We start from the raw sequence: 22,370 nt of genomic DNA, 5'->3' as shown, positions 1-22,370 counted from the left end.
TAAACAGATAAGTGGAGGGATAAGAAAAGGAATATTCACTTGAGGAATCACAAATTATATTCAAAGATCCATCCTTGATGTTGAATGGGTTATTTTGCAGTCAGTTATCTTTAAATACATTATCATCAATTGTCAAATGCTGAAAAAAGATGGTGGGGTGTTGAAAAAGTTATTTTTGTTAAATTACTTAGTAAATTTGCACCTGTAGTTTTAATGTAATGCATTAAGTAATGGTACCCATTCACTATAATATTTTTTTTAATTTTTCAGCACTAAAAACTTTTCCCAGTAAAAGGCAAAAGAACTTGTTCCTTTGCTTGTAAATGCAAAATATTTTTTCAAAGAAGTGAATAACCAACCTAAGTGTTACAACTTTTATCATTTTGATATCATAAATGTTCAATTATAAGGCACGTACCAGTTGGACTAGGAATTGATGGAGTTGTAACATTCTTAACATCTGGAGGTCCTTCTCCCATGCTATTTCTGGTTGTAATAGAAACCTGGTAGGTTGTATCAGGAACAAGATTGTTGAACATGTAATATAACTCACCAACAGATTCAGATACATCCTGTGCAGGGAAAAACACTCTTACTGTATACAACTGACAAATTACTTGAAACTTACATTAGTAAAAGTGTAAAAAATGCAAATATAACTTTACACATCTTAGAGGAAAACAAAAAATGCATTATAAAGAACTAATAATAATAATGGATGTTTTAAAAATGTATTGAAGTTCATCAAAAATAAAACTTGTTTTTCTTATGCTGATAAATAACTTCCATATGAGAAGATTGTGAGAAATAAAAATCAATGAATACATTAACAAAAATCATCATAAAATTTACACTAACTATGAAAAAAGTTGTGCATTTAAAGAACATAGAAAGAACTCATGAACACATACATGATTTAATATTTAAAACAGTCATGTTGAAATAAAATTAAATGAAATCATGTTATTTTCTGAAGTTTACCTTAATTGGATCATATCCATCTGGCATTTCCTGAAGGTATAAAACATAAGATAATATTGGCCCATTAGAGAAAGGAGGAGGTTCCCAGCTAACAGAGATTCTTCTTGGCCCAAGGGCTGCCAGACTTGTAATGGTAGGAGCTGTTGTTGGAACTGCACACACAAAAAGTTCATACTATTCACTTCAAATTGCTCTGATTAATATTAGAAAATTTTTTTAAAACAAAACTCAACACAAGAATGGAGAAATAGGTAATTCACAAAAATGAATAAACATGAGAGGCAAAGATACATTAACAATTTTGCTCACTATAAGCATTTTTATTAGAAAATTTTTATTTTTAAGTGTTGTAGCAGGTTATCATCAGTATTTTTAGAATAATCCACAAGTTACTTTATGTGAACAGAATTCAATTTATAATTTGTTTAAAAATATATGGCAGGTTTGTTTTTTTAAATCTACACAACTAATGACCCAACAGCATTTCTACTGTATTAATATCAGTTTCCAGATTTCAGATCAACTACTGTATGTATCAGATTCAATTCTCACCAATATCAAATTTACAAGAATGACTTTAGGGGCTTCAGGAAGTTCCCATCCTTTATTTTATCTACTGAATTACAGGTATGTTTTGTAACATCCTACATCCTGTTTCCTCCACAATTAAACCACAGCTTTAGTAACATTATTTCTATGCTTTAGTAGACTATAGGATAAACACCATTGACTGAATTTGGAAATGAAATCCACTTTTCTAATTAAAACAGTATATACTAAATGTTTTTAGTTCAAGCCAAAATAATATGACACTATAAGGCTTTTGCAGCCTAAATAAAAACAGGATGCTTCATAACAAAGAAACAATATCAGAATGTTATAAACTTTACTTGTAGTTTTGGGAATTTTGTTCAAAAAAATTATTTTTATGTTTGTAACTTCCATTCTTTAAAAGTCATTATATTTTGGATTGGCTCCAAAAATTCTATCAATATAACATGTATGCTTGATTAAGCTTTGTCGTGTCCAATAAAAAATATTGTCTTCCCTATAAGAAATAAAAGACATCCTAGATATCACAGATGAATAGCAAAACCTGATAAAATGCAGTTTATTAATCAGCAAAATATACAGAATCAATACTTCTGATAGTTGACATCTTTATGTATTATACAGAGAGAATTTTCCTTTGAAACTGAATGTAAAATTGCAATTAACAAACTGTTAAAGTGCTAATTATCTGATAAGTCTATTATACATTGTTTATAAATCAATATCCTGTTGGTTTTATCTATACCTTTAATACATATCAATATCCTGTTGGTTTTATCTATACCTTTAATACATATCAATATCCTGTTGGTTTTATCTATACCTTTAATACATATCAATATCCTGTTGGTTTTATCTATACATTTAATACATATCAATATCCTGTTGGTTTTATCTATACATTTAATACATATCAATATCCTGTTGGTTTTATCTATACCTTTAATACATATCAATATCCTGTTGGTTTTATCTATACCTTTAATACATATCAATATCCTGTTGGTTTTATCTATACCTTTAATACATATCAATATCCTGTTGGTTTTATCTATACCTTTAATACATTTCCAAGGACAAACGTAATTCTTATTTCATCACCTTATAAATTTCCACTGTTTTATTACATTCTGGAACAGCAGCAATAACACACACGTATATAAAATTTAATTGAATAAATATGAATGAAAAAGATATGAATAAATTAACAAAAAGTGATAAATTTGAGGGATTCTCTATTAATAAAGTCAAATTCTGGAACGTGAAATTATAAATATGCATGAACTGTCTCATGTCCTTTTAGTTTTAGGTAGCTCTGCATCATCCATATGCATGTGAGAAGAAACTTTCAAGAATTTACCTTGGAGCCTTTTAAAATTTGCTTCAAGTTATTCATATAACTGTATAAACTTAGCAGTTTTTCAAACAGTTGTTTTTTTCTAAAGCCTAAAAACATTTAAATGACCCTATTTTATTGCTGCAACACTATCTTTTTCAGCATCTTTAAAATAAAGTATTAACATGGACTTAAAATATAAATTAACTTTTGAATCCTTGTAGTTTTATATTTAGGCTTGATTTAGGCTTTACACACACACCCCTCTCCTAGAGAAACCAAAGAAACTCTGTAACATTTACATTTTGGCATGCAATGCAGTGTTCTTAGACCTCCAAGATTTTAAACGGTTCTTCAAAATTGATATACTGGAAGTCCTGGGCTTTCCATTTTTGCAAATTAGTGAAAGAGTTGCTGAATAAAATCCTTTTCAAGAATTATTAATAAATAAAACTAGATTCTTCTGTCACACAAAAATATTGCAATACACAAATGTTTATTTAATCATTCTGAACTTATTCTTGTTTTTTTAAGCTTACTTTTCACATATTCTAGCAGTAGTTGGTAATAACATTCCTTTGTATTGTATCAGCAACATAAATAATTGTGGAACAAAACATACATTTACAGTTAAACCACTGAGTTGTACTTTAAATACATTTTTTATAAGATCAATGAAATTCTCATGTTACAAGTATAAACTTACCACCATAAGGCAGTGTTGATATCTCTACACTTTCATGTGACAGAATTGGAGCATACTGAGGAAGAATAATCCAGGCAACTCGAAACTACAGAGAAAATTTATTTGATTATCTTACTTTCACTCTTCAGTTTAATTTGAAGCCTATATTTTCTCTGTGTGTGAACACACACACACATATATATTAATATACATAAACACACATTTGCCTCGATTTTTTGTGTGTTTTGAAATATGATATTATTTTATTTCCACTTAGACTTTAACTCTAGTTTATTTTACAAAAGTTAAAGCTTAATTTATTTATTTTTCCAAAAAACTACAGATTTTTCATGTGTTTCATTCATATGGTTTTTAGACATTAAAATGATTGGTATTCATATAATGTTGAGAACTACTGATTGATATTAAGTTGATTTAGCTAAATATACAAATTAAAATAACTTACATTTGTATATACACTGTGCAAACATAGAAACAATGGTAAAATTAATTCAAAGTGGATCAATTAATACAGTAATTACACAGATTTTTCCTTCTGTTATTACTTAACCATTTTTTAATGTTATGCCCTGATTCTTAAAGACCTATCAAATATTTACACGACTAATTTTTTACTTATTTATTTCATCACTCATACAATACTACCAATAAGTACATATATGGTTTGCTTATGGCAGTAAATGAGGTTTAGATTTTAATGTCACATGCAATTTACTTTATTACTAATAATATCACATTAACTTTACAAACATATACAGTTCTTACATTATAAAGCATTTACATAAATGAATCATCACTTGCCTACCTTAGGGAACATCCAATTTTAAAAACCTGTTATGACCCCAAACATTCATACACATTACAAACCTTCTCTTACCTTGTACTTTGTGTAAGGATGTAAGCCTTCAATTAAAACTTTGTTAGTTTTTAATATGTTATCTGGATTATAGTATTCCCAGTCTCCTGGCAAAGACTCATATTTCCACTGGACTAAGTAGGAAACATTCTCTAATGATGCTGGATTCCATTCAATAACCACTGATTCATTCGTTTTTGAAAATGCCACAAGGTATGGTGCAGGTGGTATTCCAAATTTCACTTTAAAAATGTATATACATAAAACATATAAGCAGCTTAATGGTAGAGGTTTTCATATTTAGTATTCGATGCAAGATAAAAATGTCAAATAGGAAGGTTTATATAGTTCATAAATATTTTTTAGTTGTTGTGAAATGGTAGTTTACAAATTGTGAATTTAGTTTATCTGACAAAATATTCAACAACACTACTGCATCATTAACATACATTTTTAATCTATCACATAACTATAAATTATAATCACTCTAACCTGTAACTAAATTACCAATCTACAAATAACTAAAATAATTAAAACTGTTTCTAAAGTAAACATGTGAAAAATTAAAATTAAATTCTGCTTTACAACTAGTTACAGATGAAACTGAAAGTAACTTAAGACTTTAGGTTCATGTAGTAACTAAAACAAACTTACTAAAAGACCAAACTGATATTACAAAAAAAGAAAAAAACTCAAGTTAGAAAACATATATATCTAACTTTAATATAAAAATATAACTTACCTTTAATACTTTCTATATATGCAGTGACTGCAAGATTACAACCCATAAAACGGTAAAGAACCTGAAAATGAAATACAAAATTCTTAAAGTCATTACTTTGCTATAAATAATAAAGCAGACATAATAATACTGTCAAGCCTTTCTTCTTCATTTTTTGTTTGTGTAGAAGGAAAAGGCTACTACTGAACAATATGAAATAGAGAGGACAACTGAACTTTAGAAAATTACAATAACAAAACAATCAGAGCATATTAGAGTAATAATCAGTCGAATTATAATTAAATCCTGTAGTTCAAAAGTATTACTGATAGAACAAAACTTTTCAAATGCTTACCTTTCCTTTGGTAACATCTGTACTATTCTATAAAAAAAAAAAGGAAAAATAAATAAATACATTATAGCAATAAAGAATTGTTAAACATGAAATCCCTATTTAAGGGTATTGAGTAAAATTTCCACTTGATATCACAAAAGTTAACATTTTCTGAAATCAAAAATGAATTTTTAAAATTCTTATCCTATCTCAAACTACAGCTATTACTCGATTGCTAAAGTTTCCTTCCTCTGTCCATGTTAGCATTGGTCTAATTTCTTCTTATTTGCTTCATTCTTTTATTCCCCACTCAACTGCCCTTGGCACTCTATTAATTTAATGGAAATGAATATTGGCACTCTCCACCTATGTCAATGTGTCTTCAGTCATAGTACTATATATAAGCACCTCATACAGAAATTATTATCATGTCTTCCATATTTTCTAAGCTGACTCTTAATGGAGAACAAGAGTGGAAGAGTGTGAGAGAATTTAATGGAAATGAATATTCAATTTAAGAAAGTTTTAACTTCCAAAACATTCTTACCTCCTTTCACACTACAGCTATAATCCCACATTGGTAAGGTGAAAAGTGGGGGTATTATCCATTCAGAATACATCTATATAAATTGTAGGCATGCCAATTACTTGGAACATAATTCATGCACTGAGAGAGCAGACTTTGACAAGCTTCTTCATAACTATTAGCCAGGCCCCAACCAAGCAGCCAAGGTTCCCCTATTTGGAGTTGGAATTATAGGGCCATGGTCTATAAATCCCACACTGGTGGCGAGGACATTTGGACCTCAGTCTATATACTTGTGAGTGGGCCCCTAAACTGTAGCTGCAGAGTAATGTATTCTGAGCCACCAAGCAATACCAAAGTGGACAAACCCTTTCCTCAACTGAAGAAGTCCAAAAGGCAAGATCCCTAAACTTGGAATGACAAGATCCTGTATGCCATACATACCCAACCTGAAAAAAACAAAACATATTTGATTGTCCACGGGATTATGAAGAGGACACCGAACAGACTGTATTCTGCCAAGAATCCAGGATGGAGCTATTCTGCACTTGGAATTATGAAGAGGCGATGGACCCTCTCCCATGGACAATGTAATGAAGCAGTATTGAAAAAAAAGAAGAGTAACACTCAATCCTACTGGAGAGCTGATCATCAGATTTGAAATGATATTACAAATAAGCTCTCACATAGAGTGATGCTCTTCTAATGACATCAAGGAAAAAAACTTACAAAGATCTAGGCAGGAGGGTCCCTAACTTTGTCCTTTTCTTCAAGAGTGGAGGATTGGTTGTTTGGTTTGGTGTTTTATGGTGCAAAGCAACTATGCTAACTGCACCAAACGTCCAGTAAAAAGTTAAAATTAAAATTATTAAAATTTATGAAAAGAAATTAAGGTAAAACAAGTTAAAGTTTAATTTTTGAATTTAAAACATAAATAGCATTAAATCCAATTTTTACATCTAGTCTACAGCTGTAAGAGGAAAACTACAGTAATAGAAGTTATAAAGGACTTCTGTAGTACAATTGTAACTACCATAACTCACGATCCAGGATGGCCAGGTGGGTTAAGGCATTTGACTCGTAATCTGAGGATCACGGGTTCGAATTCCCATCACACCAAACATGCCCACCCTTTCAGCCGTGGGGTATTATAATGTGACGATCAATCCCAATATTCGTTGGCGGTGGGTGGTTATAACTAGCTGCCTTCCCTCTAGTCTTACACTACTAAATTAGGAACGGCTGGTGCAAATAACCCTCAAGTAGCTTTGCACAAAATTAAAAAAATAAAAACAATCATTACTCGCCAGGATAACTAATAGGTAAGTTCAAAAACCACCGTTAGTCATCTGAAGTTGGTCTTTCTGGTTCTGGTTTCGAGTTATTTGACGTTATGGCCATTTTCAGAAAGTAAAGTAATACAAGTTTTAAAAGACTTGGAGCAAAATTTTAATTATTATAAGTCGCCAGGATGACTAACGGGTAGTTCAACCAGAAGCGTTAATCCCTTGAAGTTGGCTTTTCCAGTCCTGGATTCAAGTTATTTGACGTTACGGCCATTTTCTAATTTCAAATCGAACTAGATGTACTTTGATTCTTAAAAGGGAATAACATTAAAAAAGGTCTAATATATAAATTAAAAAACTTAAATAGCATTGAAAAGATTAATTGCCTTTAAGAAACTTAATACATTTCTAAAATGGACAGTATCATAATTGCCAATAACATTGTCAAACGTTACGGATAAACCTTGGGACAGAACATGTTTAAAACGGAGCCGACGTTGAGAGTCGTAACGACGGCAAGACAGTAAAATGTGGATTATTGTGACCTGAGTGTTACACAGACAACACACTGATGTATCAGTTCCAGATAAAAGAAAACATGAGTTAAAGACTGTGACCAATGCGTTGTCTAGTTAGAACAACTTCCTCTTTCCTAAGCAAGATGGACAAAGTCTAATAGTGTTTTATGTGGAAAGCTTGTTTTCACTTTGCTCACTCAGGGCCCTCGAGAGCCATTAAAGGCCCCAGGGCAGCAAGCATTAAGACTCCCACACACGCACACCAAGTGGCAAAGCATTATATATAGCCTCTCCTCCTGGGACAATAGACACCCGGGGCACTGCCCCCGACCCTCACCCTACCCCTCTCGTTGGGACTGTGCTCACTCCAAGTCGACTGCTAACTGGCACAGAGCCGAGCCTTGAATACAGGACTACAGTCCATGTACGGGACAGGCACAGCAGTGACAGTGCCAGAGCAGGTAGATTTAGCTGCGGTGTCCGCGAGTTCATTCCCACGAATACAAACATGGCCTCTTATCTAGAAAAACTGGATAGAAGTAAATGTTAAAGAGAAATGGGACAGTCGGTTTTGAATATCGGCGAGAATAGGGTGAAAACTAATGTGATCCAGAGCAAGAGAAATGGCATACAGTTCTGTGTATTAAGCTTTGAACTGGGGAAGTGTGAGAAGCCCCGGTGCAGAGACAAAATCCCTGATGATGAACGGGGTCCAGCACCTTTAAGGCTCCTGGCAGAGCCATAAAACAGTGATCCATAGTCGAGTTTCAATTGAATAAGAGCACAATATATCTTTAGCATAGAACAAGTGGTGGAAGAGAGGATATGGAGGATATTCAGTGCTCTTGTACATTTGACCCACAGCTGTTTGATGTGTGGTATAAAAGTCACCTTATGGTCAAAGATAAGTCCAAGAACTTTGTATCAGGGACCACGAGTAGCACAACTTCACCGATATGCAGTTCAGGATCTGGGAGAATACCACGTTGGCGGTAAAAGTGCATGAAAACTTGGAATCTCCTGTCCATTAAAAAAATTTAATAAAAATGGAAAAATGGCCATGTAACCCATATAAATGGAGGTCTTGCAAAATGCCATACCTCCATGTTGTATCATAAGCCTTCTCAATGTTATTTATATGCAAAAACGGCTCGTTTGGGTTGAGAAAAAAAAAAAGGTCGAAACGTTGTTCGCTCTTCTATGTAAAATATTTTCTCAACCCAAACGAGCCGTTTTTGCATATAAATTTCTCAACAAGTGGGTTTCTCGACATCACCTTCTCAATGTCAAAGAATATTGATACAAGATGTTGTCATTTGAGAAAGGCTTCTCTGATTGATGTTTCAAGTCAATTCAGGTGGTCTATGGCGGAACGCTGTTGTCGGAACCCACACTGGGTGGGCGAGAGGAGGTTGTTTGATTCGAGAAACCAAACAAGACGAGCATTAACCATCCTCTCTATGATCTAATAGAGACAGTTCGTCAAAGTAATTGGACAGTAGTATGAAGGAATCTTAGGATCTTTCCCAGGCTTAGAGAAAGATAGAACAATAGCCAATAGGCATTAAGAAAAACACTCTACTGCCAGATCCAGTTAAAAACAATCAGAAGAATAGCAAGAGAAACAGGAGATAGATGGTGCAGTATTTCATACTGTACATCATCAAGTCCGACAGATGAAGGGCCAGTTTGTGTTCCACCAGTGTAAAGGGACGATTATAGTCATAGAGACAATCAGCTCAAAAGGAAAGAGGTGATCACTCGGCCCGAGTCTTGATCGCTAAGTAGGTGAAGGAAGAAGTAGAAGTGCTAGATACTTGGCAAAAGCTTTCACCACGAATATCGACGATGGTCTGGGTATCAGCTACTTACTGGCGATCAAAGAGCATGATCAACAGGGAGACAGAATTATATTGCCCACTAACCTTTCAGATCTTGTCCCATATGACTTTGGTACCAGTGGTTGAAGAGATGCTGGTTATGAACTTAATCAAAGATTCTTCTAGCTTTGACGTCTTACCCACCGAGCATGTGCATGGGCCTACAGAAAAGTGATGTGGTGCGAGAGTTTGGGATACCTATGAAAAGTATCCCATGCCCATTTTTTATCCTTCCATGCCATGTGTCAGGCAGGCTTCCACCACGGAGGAAGATATCGTGAAAGACGTGTCGAGGTTTTAGGAATACATTAAGTATGTGCTTGTAAAATAGTCAGTTACTGCTGCATCACAATCGTCTATTGATGGTTTACAGATTATGGGAGGTTCAAGTTCTACGAAAGCAGTGAAAGAGAGCTAGTTTGCTTGATCCAGCTTCCACTGGGGCACGCGGCTGGGGTGGCATCGACCACGGCCAGTCTCTCTCAAAATTATAGGAAAATGATCACTGCCTCGTGGGTTATTGTCAACCTTCCATTAAAAGTGGGAGAATAGTAAAGGGGAGCAAATTGAGAGATCAACACTAGTAAAGAACTGACAAGGTGCATGAAAATAAGTATAATAACCAGTATTGAAAAGAGAAAGGTTGTGATCAGAGAGCATACGCTCTACAGAGCGACCCCTCCTATCAATATCAGCACTTTTCCAGAGGAGACAACGTCCATTAAGTCCCCCAGAATTAAAAATGGAAATGACAACTGTTCAATGAGAGCATCAAGGTCTGATTGACCATAAGCCTCTCCAGGCAACAAGTAGAGAGAACAAACAATGATGGTACAACCCAAGGAAACATGGATGGCTATGGCCTCCAAGGGTGTGTCGAGTGGCAAAGACATGGTGAGCACATACTGATCAACCAACAGTGCCACCCCTCCATGCACTCATCCATTACACAGCCTATCATTTCTGTACAAAGAAAACTACCGAAGATGACTGTATCAGCAGATTTCAGAAATGTTTCCTGTAAGGAAATACATACAGAATGGTAGGAAGCAATCAGTGTTTTGATGTCATCCAGATTACAACATCAACCTAGACAGCTCCATTGTATCAAGGCGGCCATTTTTATTTATGTGTAGGCGAACTGGGTGGAGAGCCTTTTTGTTTATGACAACGTTTTTTTTTCTTTATTGTCTTTATTTGAGGGAGGTCTGTTGACCTCCATGGATCCTGCTCTGGGTCAAATGAGCAGGTCTTTGTTGTTGAAAGAGGATTCCAGCGACTAAGGACATGAACAAATGATCGTTTTGCATCTTTGGGTGACAGAAAAAGATGTACCCAAGAAAATGCACGTACCCGGAACCAAAGGAAGTGGATTTGGGGGTTTCTGGAATGTATGTTAGAGACAGAGATGGGTGTTGAAGTTGATTCATCAACTTTTTTTAATAATGGAGGTCAAAAGACTTTTCACTTGGTTTGAGAATGATTCTTGTGGAGGCACAGATAAATCTATCTGTACTCCCACTGTAGTAACTGGGCAAAGTGCAGCAGCATACGTCCGAGATGAAGTGGTGGACATCAATTTTTGAGCCTCAGGGTAAGTAATGTTTTGAATCATTTTCAAATACTGCACCTCTTGTTCTTCCAACCATTTAGAGCAAGAATGAAAGTCGAACGTGTGAGAGCTATTGCAATTGAAGCAGTGAAGGTCTATTTCACACTCACAGGCATCGTGATCCTTGCCACCTCAACAAGCACACATCAAGGAACCACGACATAATGTCTTTGAGTGACCAACCAACTGACACTGGAAACATCTGAGAGGTTTTGGAATTTATGGCCCTACCTTTCAATTAAGATAACCAACCTTGATGGTGGTAGGTGGTCGTGGTGATGTAAATGTCAGAATGAGGACATTGGTAGGCACCATAATTCTATCTTTGTGAGTAGAAATACGATTTATTGCAGAAACTCCTTGGGTGGAGAAACCAGCGAGAATTTCTAATTCGGGGATGTTCTTCAAATCTCTCTCAACAATAACCCTTTGTGACAAATTCAAAGTAGCATGTGGCATAACCTCAATAGGTATATCCCCAACTGCCTTTGAATGCAAGAGGAGTTCATGGTGTTGAGATATGGATGTTTCTTCCAATATGTCACCAGAGTGAAGCTTCTTTACCGACTTTGGAGAGCCAGCAAGTCCCTCTAGTCCCTTCTGAATGAAAAAGAGCGACATCTGCCCTAAAGGTTTGTCTGAAAGAGAATGTACTATGAGAAAATGAGGTACAGGTGTTACAGATGTTGAAGATTTCTGCTCAAAATCTTCAAGACGTGATCATTTATCTATGGGCTGTTTTTCATTTTTTTTAAGTTTTTTTATGGAGGATCCATAATAAAAAAATAATATTTCAGTGCCCACTGACCCCACCCACCATGATAGAGCCCTACAAGGAAATGCACTACAATGCCAAACAAGACAAGAACACTGTAGCAACACCAGGGTTGAGCACTACACCCAAACACCATCATCAGATACAATGTCCACATCACCTGTTGAGAACATCCAACACTGGTACTTGGTTGACCCTAGCCCTATTGGACAAGCCGATTGACTCTAGGGGCCACCCCAAGGCCACCTGTCTTCAGGAATTCAAAGCCAAAGTCGTGTGTTAGGGTTGGACCCCTCAACCGCCAAGATTCTCTCCTCCACTTCACAGGTCACCATCCATGGCAAACACATGGGTGGATGTTTAGATTCAAGAGGAGGTAAAGTGAAAGAACAGAACCTTCCCTGGGAGGTTTCTTCACCATGTACAGGAATCCACACTGAGGGGAAAGTGGAGGAAATGCCCCATTTACCACCCCACATGCTGAAAACCAAGTGCAGTAAGGACTTCCTAGCTCCACTAGTATGATATGCATGTTGAGGATTCCTGAGGAATAATGCTCTGAAAAAAGTGTAATAAGTGAACAAAGTTCCAGATGTTTTTGAAATCAAACCAGCTCTTATTAATTCATTCCAATGATCAGTAGATATGGACAGGATCCCCCTCGTGCTTTACTCATGATAGTCCATGAGTGGCAGTCCAGCATGGCACAGTAATACCACCTGCTCTATCTCCAGGTGGTCTTATGAAACATTTCATTTTACAAAGCCAGTTGCTGCCTAGATAAAGTATATTGTGTTAATGGTTGCTAATACAAACATGATTTTATAAAAGTACATCTGCCTGGAAAACACTCACCACAAAGTGAGGCCCTATGAAAAAGAGGTAAGAGATCCTAGAAAATAAAGAAGAGACAAAATTAGTAATGAAGATACTCACCCCTCTTTCATCTAGCAGATGTAGTTAATGTAGCTACAAGAAGAAGCCAAAAATCCTCAGATGATGATACTGTCAGATCATGCACAGCCTGCACAATGTCCTTTGGCAGACAATTCACTGGCCTACTACAGTGATGAAGCTGATGATATGTGACTTGCAAAAATTCTCTTGCCTCCAGAGAGAGCCCATAATAAGCGATATATATCAATTTTTGTACCCATATTGCCAAGATAACTGCAAATATACCTCATAAAATTGAAGGATCGCAATTAATAAAAATATTGTTGTCTAGTACTTCGAAATGTGTTAGTGCAGCAACATGACACTTCAAGGCCCTCACTGGAAATAACAACTGATCAGGATAGATTGGTTATAGATATGAGAAATAGAATCAGATGAATCATTGAAAAGGATTTATCCTTCCCTTTCTCCAATCAAGAAAGGTTCAACCTCAAAAGCAGCTGGGGAAAGACCCAAAACATCACACACTTGACTGACCAACTGAAGGAAAGGAGCATGAGATGGTTGATCCAAAATAGCCTTCTGAGAAGCTCACAGAAAAAAAAAGGAAGGTGCTGGAAAAAAGTAAATTTAAATTCTCTCCAAAATGTCCAGGATTTCCCACAAGTGCAGTTTCACAATCCCACAGTGAAATGTCACAGGACTGAATACATGTCTGTATCTCATTGAAAATAAGGTCACAGGCAGTATAAACTGAGAGTGGCTCCCCTCCTTAACTGTTGAACAACACTTGATATCAGAGGTGTGGTAAGCAAGACCTGACTTGCCTCATGATGGAAACAGTAATCCAGATATTCATGCCCTAAAATGGCTTGTCAAATGGATTTTTTTAAAATTAAAATTAACTAAGTTACACAAAAAATGCTCAAAGTATCTCCAATGCTTGTAATACAAAAGAAACCCATTAATAAGCACTTTGTCAGGAAACAGCGGTAATTTTATCTGAATGAGGTGCTTATATATAATATTGAGAGAGGGCACATTGACGCAAGAGGACAGTGTCATGAGACAGATATTGTTAAGGACAATTAAATGGGGAATAAAATACTCAAGCAAGAAAAAATAAGATCAATACTTTGATGGGCAAAGGAAGAAAACTTTTACAGTTCAGTAACAGCTGTAGTGTGAAAGGAGGTATGTTCTGGAAATAACATTGAAATTTAAAACAAAAGTAATAGTTAGGTCCAATTAAACATCCTGCCAAGACTATCACACTAACGTTACTGCTAATTACACACATACAGATACATATAATTAATGCTAATAATACTACGACAGTAACAAGTAAGCCTACAGGAAACCAAACTAAGCTTACTACAAACTTAGGGAAGTACTTCCCTCATTTCAAGATCTGAGAAAAAAACAACAACAACTTAAAACACTTGTACTTTTAAGAGTAATAACTCTCCATTAAATAAAATTTATGGATACTTCTCATACTGAGTGATGATATTCTACTAACTATACACTGCTTTTCCATCAATACCAGCTAAATGTGCTAGCTAAATATCACATATGTAACTACCTATTCTATAATATCGAAAAGTCACAAGAGTATATTTAATTAGATGTACTGATTGACAGATTAATTTTTAGTTTTACTTTAAGCACATAGCTTACTATGATGAGAAGTCAATGTCAATATACTTAATATTTACATTTTTAAAAACATTTTCTAGAATTCTAATTCAGAACATACTAAAACTAAATCTGGTTGAGGCCATGTACTAAATCAGTCCACGGTGTTACTTCCTGTAGCAGGTTCAATCATGGAAACTATCTACTGTTTCATGGGGCAGTTTTGTGCCCTGCTATATCTTGTGTATGAGACTGGAACTACACTTTCACTGTCACATAGAACACAGATATTTCCAAATATAGGATCCAAATTTTTGATTCATCAGCTACAGAGAGAAGGTAAAGTGTACACAGATTATTTCTGTTTTATAAGAGCTATGAAATGCTATGATGTCTCTCATCTTTGTTTTCGTTTGTGAATTGCTGGATATTGTGCACCTTTAATTCGACTACTTGCTGAACTAAACAGTTTCAACTTATTAACAAAGCAAACTTTATCTTCCTTTCCTTTAATTAAATAAAGGTTTTGTTATGTTTCTTGTGGGTTTTTTACCTACTCAAGTAATTGGTAAAATTGGAAGGTAGTTTTAAAATGTCTTCAGAGGAGCCCAAACTTGGCCCAGGGGAAAGTTTTAGACAAAACTATGTTTAAAATACTTGTGCTGCTATGGAGAGAATCACTAGTTAGATGAAAAAAGCATTTCCTTTGTCTTAAGATATTTTAAAAGCTACTTCCAGCTACCTCTGACTACCTCCAACTCTTTGAGAAGCCAGATTTGACCCAAGGAGCAGTTTTTGACTAAAATTTGCTGAAAATACTATGTGGAGAGTCCATAGTTACATGAAAGAGGCATTTCATCTTTCTGAAAATATTTTAAAAACCACCTACAATTACTTCCGACTTTTACCCATACCTATCTACCTATCCAGTCATAACATAAGAGTCCTACAATTAAAAGATATAGAGTTAGTTGGGATTTAAAACTCGGGTTATTTCCATTAATAAACTGTTTATTTGTTTATCTTCACACCAAATACTGTCTTCTTCTTTACATCTGCACCAAGTGACTACTCTTTCTCTTCATGCTGCATTTCGGAAGCTCCAGTTATTGCAAACTGCAGCTAATTGTGCGTTTAATTTATCCTTCAAATACCACACCCAATTCTCTCCCCTGTATGTATGCATACTAATACTTGTGAAGAACTAAAATGTAAAACATAAGCAAGAAAATTGCTGAAGTATTATATTAAATGTAACTAAAATATTTTCTGAAGAACTTTACTTCAAGAAAATCTAAACGAAGACAACTAAAAATGCTAACATCAAGAAAAATTAATCTTCAATTACAGGTAATTTCTATTCCTGAATGTTGGGATTGACATAACGATTATACATATTTGTGTATTAGTAGCTATTATAAAAATATTTTTTTACTTGTTGTAGTTTACATATTTCTAAAATAAAAAGCATTGATGGTTGGTTTTCAATAAAACAATATATTCATAACAAACCTACAATTTTGAAGCTTTTGTGAAACCAAAAATAATATCCAAGTAAAATGGCTATCATCCCTTTTCTAGCCCAGTCATGTTCACATTTGCTTTTTCTGGAGTCAATGTTGATATAAACAAAATACATGACTGACCACTTCTCTAAGAATATGCTAAATTGTAAAGTTATAATATAATTAAGCTTTTGATGTCTAAGATACTGTGTTGACTGTTTCGTAATTTATTCTAAAGAAAACAAAACTGTTGAACTTACACAAGCATTTTGACAAGAGGTTTTGATGGCAACTGCCCACCTTTGACACCCAATACGACACTATATAAAACAGAAATATAAAACAGTGAATGTGCAGTTTATTAACAAAGGTTCAGAAAAACAGATAAACTGATAATAAATTATCTGAAAAGGCTGTAAATAACAATCCAAAGTACCAAATAAACTGATGTTTGACAAAGTTTGATTATCAGAAAGAATGAAATGTTTCATGTTCTTACAGTATTTAAAATATTAAACATTGTTAATTGTTAAAAAAAAAACTAATGGCTTTCCAATTGCTTTTCGTCATCAGAGTAAAACAAAAGAACCCCTTTTATTTCTAAGCATAAAATTTACAAGTATTACGTCGTAGGAATTTCTTTGACCATATTTGGTAACGTATAACCCAGTGAAGATTTAAAAAAAATAAACATTTTCATAGGTCAAGTACTAATGTAATTAACAAGGTACGATTGAGGCTTTTCAAAAACAACTGAATGTACCGCGTTCAACATGACCAGATCATCTAGTCTTTTATAGAATGGGGTTTTGAATTTCATCTGCGCTTCGAAACTCGGTCATTTAATTACACGAACAAACGCGTGCAAACTGCACTAGCGGCGCCAACAAGGTTGGACAATGCTATTCTCAAAGATATTATTGTATAGACCCTACTGTGGTTGTATTTCCCATTACTGTAATGGCTTCTAAAGTAGTGCGTGTTTCTATTTGGGCAAATATTTTAAAGTATATTGAAAAGTGTCTTTGGCTAATACAAATACAGATATTATAGATTTACCTCTCCTATAGTGGAAGGCAATAATAATCAGTGATGTCGAGAAAACCCACTTGTAGAGAAATATATATGTAAAAACGGCTCGTTTGGGTTGAGAAAATTTTTTACGTAAAGGAGTGAACAACGTTTCGACCTTCTTCAGTCATCGTCAGGAAGGCAATATTTTAGACTCACAAAATTGAAAAGTAAGATTTGATGCTAAGAAACCGGGAATTCACTGAATAAAATCAAATCTAACCCGATGTAAATCTGCAATTAATATACCGCCCATTCTGAGTCACAGTAGAGTGTCTGGTACTGTTCAAGTTTCAATGTGTTAAATGATATGAGTCTTTGTGCTCCTTAAAAGCCGAAGTCAATACGTTAACAATGGTAAGCCTTGATGGCGTCTAGACCAATATAAGGAGGAAGGACAATAATATACAAAAACACACTGTCTCCTATTTGTTAGAACGTTGCTTGAAAGTTTTAATAAGTAAAGAGTTAAGGTTCAACCTTACAAGTCCCCCGCTAGTACAGCGATAAGTCTACGGATTTATAACGCTAAAATTGGCAGTTAGATTCCCCTCAGTGAACTCAGCAGATAGCCCGATGTGGATTTGCTATAAGCAAAACACAAACACCCATCAACGTCACAAAGCCATGATTGTAACATTTTGTTACAAAGAGCTCACGAAACGAATGTTTTTAAAAGTAAAATACAAGAATTTTGCTATAAATATGCTCACCTGAACACTTCTAGATTCTTAAGTCATAATTACATTTATTACATGGTATTTGATGAGCAATTAATCCGAATAAGCCAGGGTAAACAAGCAAGCACTTATAATAACACTTTAGATTCGTGCATAACAAAACTTTATTTTAATATGTATTTTTGTCCATAACATACTTAACACAATTAAGAGTGTATATGTGTGTTTTCTTATAGGAAAGCCACATTGGGCTATCTGCTGAACCTGATTTTAGCGTTGTAAGTCCGTAGACTTACCACTGTACTATCGGGGGGCGCACATTTAAGAGAAAATCACATTTTGTTCAATTGAAATATCGAATTAGCCTCATGGTACTGTCTTTGGTTTTTCAGAAGACGCTACTTGCAGACTTATATTTTTCCTTCGACTTTCTGAAAACTAGTTTCAAGACACCAAATTTTTTATATTAACAGGGTGATCATCTTAACAAAGAATAATCACTAATAATTATACATTGCTCTGATAATTTCATTCGATGAGAAAAAATAACGTAACATGAAAAATTGCAATAATATGTTATCTTCGTTATTAAAATATGTGCATACATCTTTTCCAAAAGTTTACTCAGAGTTTTATATCTTTACTGATCTAAGTTTCAGGCATCTTGTAATAATGATAACAATAACAACATTAGTATAAATTGTCTTTGAACTTTAATTCAATTGAATCAAGCATGAAACTTTCTCGAACGATATTGTTAATAATTGTGAATTAACTTATATAAAAACCAATGTATGAAAAGGAGGAGTCATGAACGCCAAAATGTGCAAAATAGTAGCCTAAGAGTTAGCGGTGGGTGGTGATGACTAGCTGGTTTCCCTCTAGTCTTACACTGCTAAATTAGGGACGGCTAACGCAGATATCCCTCGAATAGCTTTGCGCGAAATTCAAAAAACAAACAAACTGTTTGCCCATTATGGTTATAGTGAGGGATGATGGTAAAAGGAGATCGTGAGGGAAAAGTTATGTGAAACCTTGTAAGTGTAGTGGGTGTTGTTATGATTTAAATAAATAAGCCTAAAGTCAAGAAGTAGTGTGGGAAAATCTAGCATACAGCCAAGTGCATAAAATTTATTATGAAAGTAAAAATATCGATTCAATTCTTAAATTTAAATCGTTACAGAATTAAGCTGTTTTCTATTATATCACCAAAGTTTTTAATACATTTTTTTTCTTTAATCAGCGGAGACTTTAAATTAAAAAAAATCAACAAATATCTTTACAGTTTTGTTTTACAAATATTTCATTTTATACGTTCAATACATAGACCAACTATAATGCCCCCCAGTAGCACAGCGGCATATCTGTGGATTTATCCCGTTTAAAACTGGGTTTCAATACCCGTGGTTGACAGAGCACAGATAGCCCATTGTGTAACTTTGTGCTTAATTCTAAACAATCTAACTAACGACAGTATTAGGCTACACTTTTGTTGCTCAGCGTAAAAGCCATTGCAATGTTACCAAAACGCAGTGATTTTTCGATACATTAGACGTTATTAATGTAACCGATTTTTATGAATAATTATTCTATGAATACGCCATGAATTCATTTCATGAGTGATCTTTATTTTTATTTACACACTAAGGAATTTACCGACGTTTGATTGCTTCGACTGCTGTTTCCTGCCTCTTTGTTAGTCAGACTCAATTTCGCAAAATTTATTTATTTCGGTTAACTATGAAGTGTGAAATTAAGGTATACTATGGGTCGGGATAACAGTAGGTGTGGTAGTACTTTCACTGTCATTTTTGAGGGGTTATACCCCAGTGTGTTCATAATTCTTACATTTCACATTCTAATTGATTTAGTACGTATAACTGTAATTTTAAATAATGACTTAGGTTCATAACGTTCTCATAATTCTTACATTTCACATTCTAGTTGATTTAATACCTATCAATGTAATTTTAAATACTGGAGTAGGTTGGTAGCGTAGATGATATATATTTCTGGCAAGAAGAAAGAGTGATAGTTACTATTGTACGTGGAGAGCTCTCCTTTATTTCTTAATACATCTTAACTTTGTTTTTCTGAACACTTACGGACAAGCATTGACCCAACATTTATGTTTGCTGTAGTTGCAACTTTGCTATTAGTTTCAAAGATGTCAAACAAAAAAAAAAAGAACGAAACATAAATAAATACAAAAAGAAAAAAAGAAAGATCAACATTCAAAGAAAGATAGACAAAACGTGCGTCCCTTTCACCACCCGTAGAAACTGTCTGATGAGTTAATAAGGAACTTCCCTATTAAAAACTCGCCAATTGCTAATAGAATAGGTCTTTTGCTCTTGCATTTTATTGGAGGTTCCACGAGCTATGGTTGCCCTATATTTTGTATGAGCAGTGCGTTAGTCGGTATGAGAAAAAGTTTCAGACAATTTTTGTAACTTTTAGATATATAGATATGCGTATCTATGCTACTTACTTATCTGTCAGTTTAAAACTATAACAGTTTAATATGTAAAACATAAAATATTTTTCACTTCATGTTTTAAGATTTAAAAAGTAAGCTTTCCAAATTGTTAGTTTTCTCAGTGTCATTGTAGCACTCATTATATAAAATAATATATTAAAGTGAGAAAGTGTTTATTTTCTATAATTTGTCCTAATTTCCATGTAGACGGCTTCCAATACACAAACGTAAACATGACTTAATTTCAAATGATGTTAAGCAGAGTTACAAATATATTTATTATAAAGAACCTCAGAAAAAGCGTATTTGTTTATTTTGCTTCAATAGCCAGTTATTTTTAATTTGTATGTGTATTAATAACACTCAGTCTATGTTAATTTTAATTAGATTTGACAATAATGAATAATTCTGAAAATGAGCTGCTTGAATATATATAGAAATATATATAACTTGCCTATTTTGCTACAGCTTGACATTTGTAACTTTTAAGAATTTTTTTTTTTTCATTCTGTATAATGATGTTAGCAGACTTTATTTGGCGGAGAAAGTAGCGGAACAGCTAAATTAACATTTGTAAGTTTGGACGGCTCTAAAACCAGAAACATGTTTTCTTTTTTATCTTCTAAAACCATAAAAAATATATTATTTTTAGGAGTGTTAACAATACATGAACCTAAACAAAAGTTATAATAGCTTTGACATCTCGTGGTCTACTTTAAGTCAAGCTAGCTTTTTAATTAATCTCGATTTTAAATTACATAAGGTATCTCGTTCCCTTGAAATCATAGTTATTTCATTATTAATACATTTTTAATCGCAGTCTCTTTAAATTATTTTAATTTCTAATTTATTTCGCTTTAATTCACATAAAGCAGATAGTTCCTTTGAAGTCATATTGAGTTAGCGTCTACTTCTAATAGCCCTTTCTAAAATAATACTGTACTTTTAAACCTTCTCAATTTTCTTTGTAATTCATCATACTTATCTTAATTATTATCAGTTAAATCACGTGTATTTTTAATTGCCCACTTTAAAAACCATACGCCTTTCTTAATCAATTCACCTTTAAATTAATGAAGTAATTTAACACACTCGCTTCTTTGATTTATCTCCTTCTTTGTAAATTATATAGAATTTAAATTATGCTTTAATAATTATTTAAATTGAAGTTTAAATCATTCAGTTGTCTTTACATTATGCTTGCTTCTTGAATAATTCCTTTCTGAACGATTTGCACCACCTAAGTTAAAACTGACTTATTAGTTAACCTCACACGTATATCGTGTAGTTTAAAGTATGATGAGACGTTAGTTCCTTTTCAAGGCTGTAGGTTCTGTATGTTTTTCTTGTAGAAAAGCCACATTGGGCTATCTGCTGAGTCCACCGAGAGGAATCGAACCCCTGATTTTAGCGTTGTAAATCCGTAGACTTACCGCTGTACCAGTGTGGGACTGGAGGATCTGTAAGATCTGTTTACGTAACATATATATAAATACAGAAGCAAATCTCAACGTTTTGTTTTCTTTATTTTTTCGTTATTCGATTAATAAAATTTTCATAAAATTGATACGCCATTATAAAATCGACACGAAAAAAATAAATCTTGTATATTTTTGTCTTTTTCAATATTCTTAAAAAATAAGGAAAGAACCACTTTCAACGTTGCTAGATTTTCTAACAGTCGTTCTCGATAAATCAAAATACATAAATAAGTACAGAAAGTGAGTAGGATAGCTGTCCAACTGAATACTTGTATGTTAGCAATGTTTAGTATTGGAAAATAAACACAGGTGGTTGTGGTCAGACCTCTAAGAGTAAATATCCTGGAACCGACATGTGCTCGTTATAACACGGACGGTTTGTGTTTGTAAAAAAAATCTTAAAAAGTAATAATTGCATGTACGTGTTAAAACACGAGTAAACTTCTTTATCTCACGGTCAATGTTCAACAGACACGACAGAGTTAGGCCTATCATTACCACCTATAGTGCTTTCTTATATGAATAACTAAAACTCT

At 34.0% G+C, this 22,370-nt stretch overlaps 1 protein-coding gene across 3 annotated transcripts in view; it reads right to left on the bottom strand.

Moving 5' to 3' along the window:
* LOC143229253 (proto-oncogene tyrosine-protein kinase ROS-like) overlaps positions 1-22,370 on the bottom strand; it is a 91,206-nt gene that overhangs the window by 46,271 nt on the left and 22,565 nt on the right. For all 3 annotated transcript variants that reach the window (XM_076461354.1, XM_076461353.1, XM_076461356.1), the window contains exons 3-9: positions 16,384-16,443; positions 5,508-5,534; positions 5,174-5,234; positions 4,453-4,673; positions 3,576-3,660; positions 982-1,133; positions 419-572 (exon numbers count right to left, since the gene is read on the bottom strand). In XM_076461354.1, the coding sequence (XP_076317469.1) occupies positions 419-572; positions 982-1,133; positions 3,576-3,660; positions 4,453-4,673; positions 5,174-5,234; positions 5,508-5,534; positions 16,384-16,443 (760 nt within the window). The remainder of the gene's footprint in view (positions 1-418; positions 573-981; positions 1,134-3,575; positions 3,661-4,452; positions 4,674-5,173; positions 5,235-5,507; positions 5,535-16,383; positions 16,444-22,370) is intronic.

This window comes from Tachypleus tridentatus, chromosome 10 (genome assembly GCF_004210375.1).
Source record: "Tachypleus tridentatus isolate NWPU-2018 chromosome 10, ASM421037v1, whole genome shotgun sequence".
NCBI lineage: Eukaryota > Metazoa > Arthropoda > Merostomata > Xiphosura > Limulidae > Tachypleus > Tachypleus tridentatus.
The sequence above is the reverse complement of the archived record's forward strand: the minus strand, read 5'-3'. Positions and strand labels throughout refer to the sequence as shown.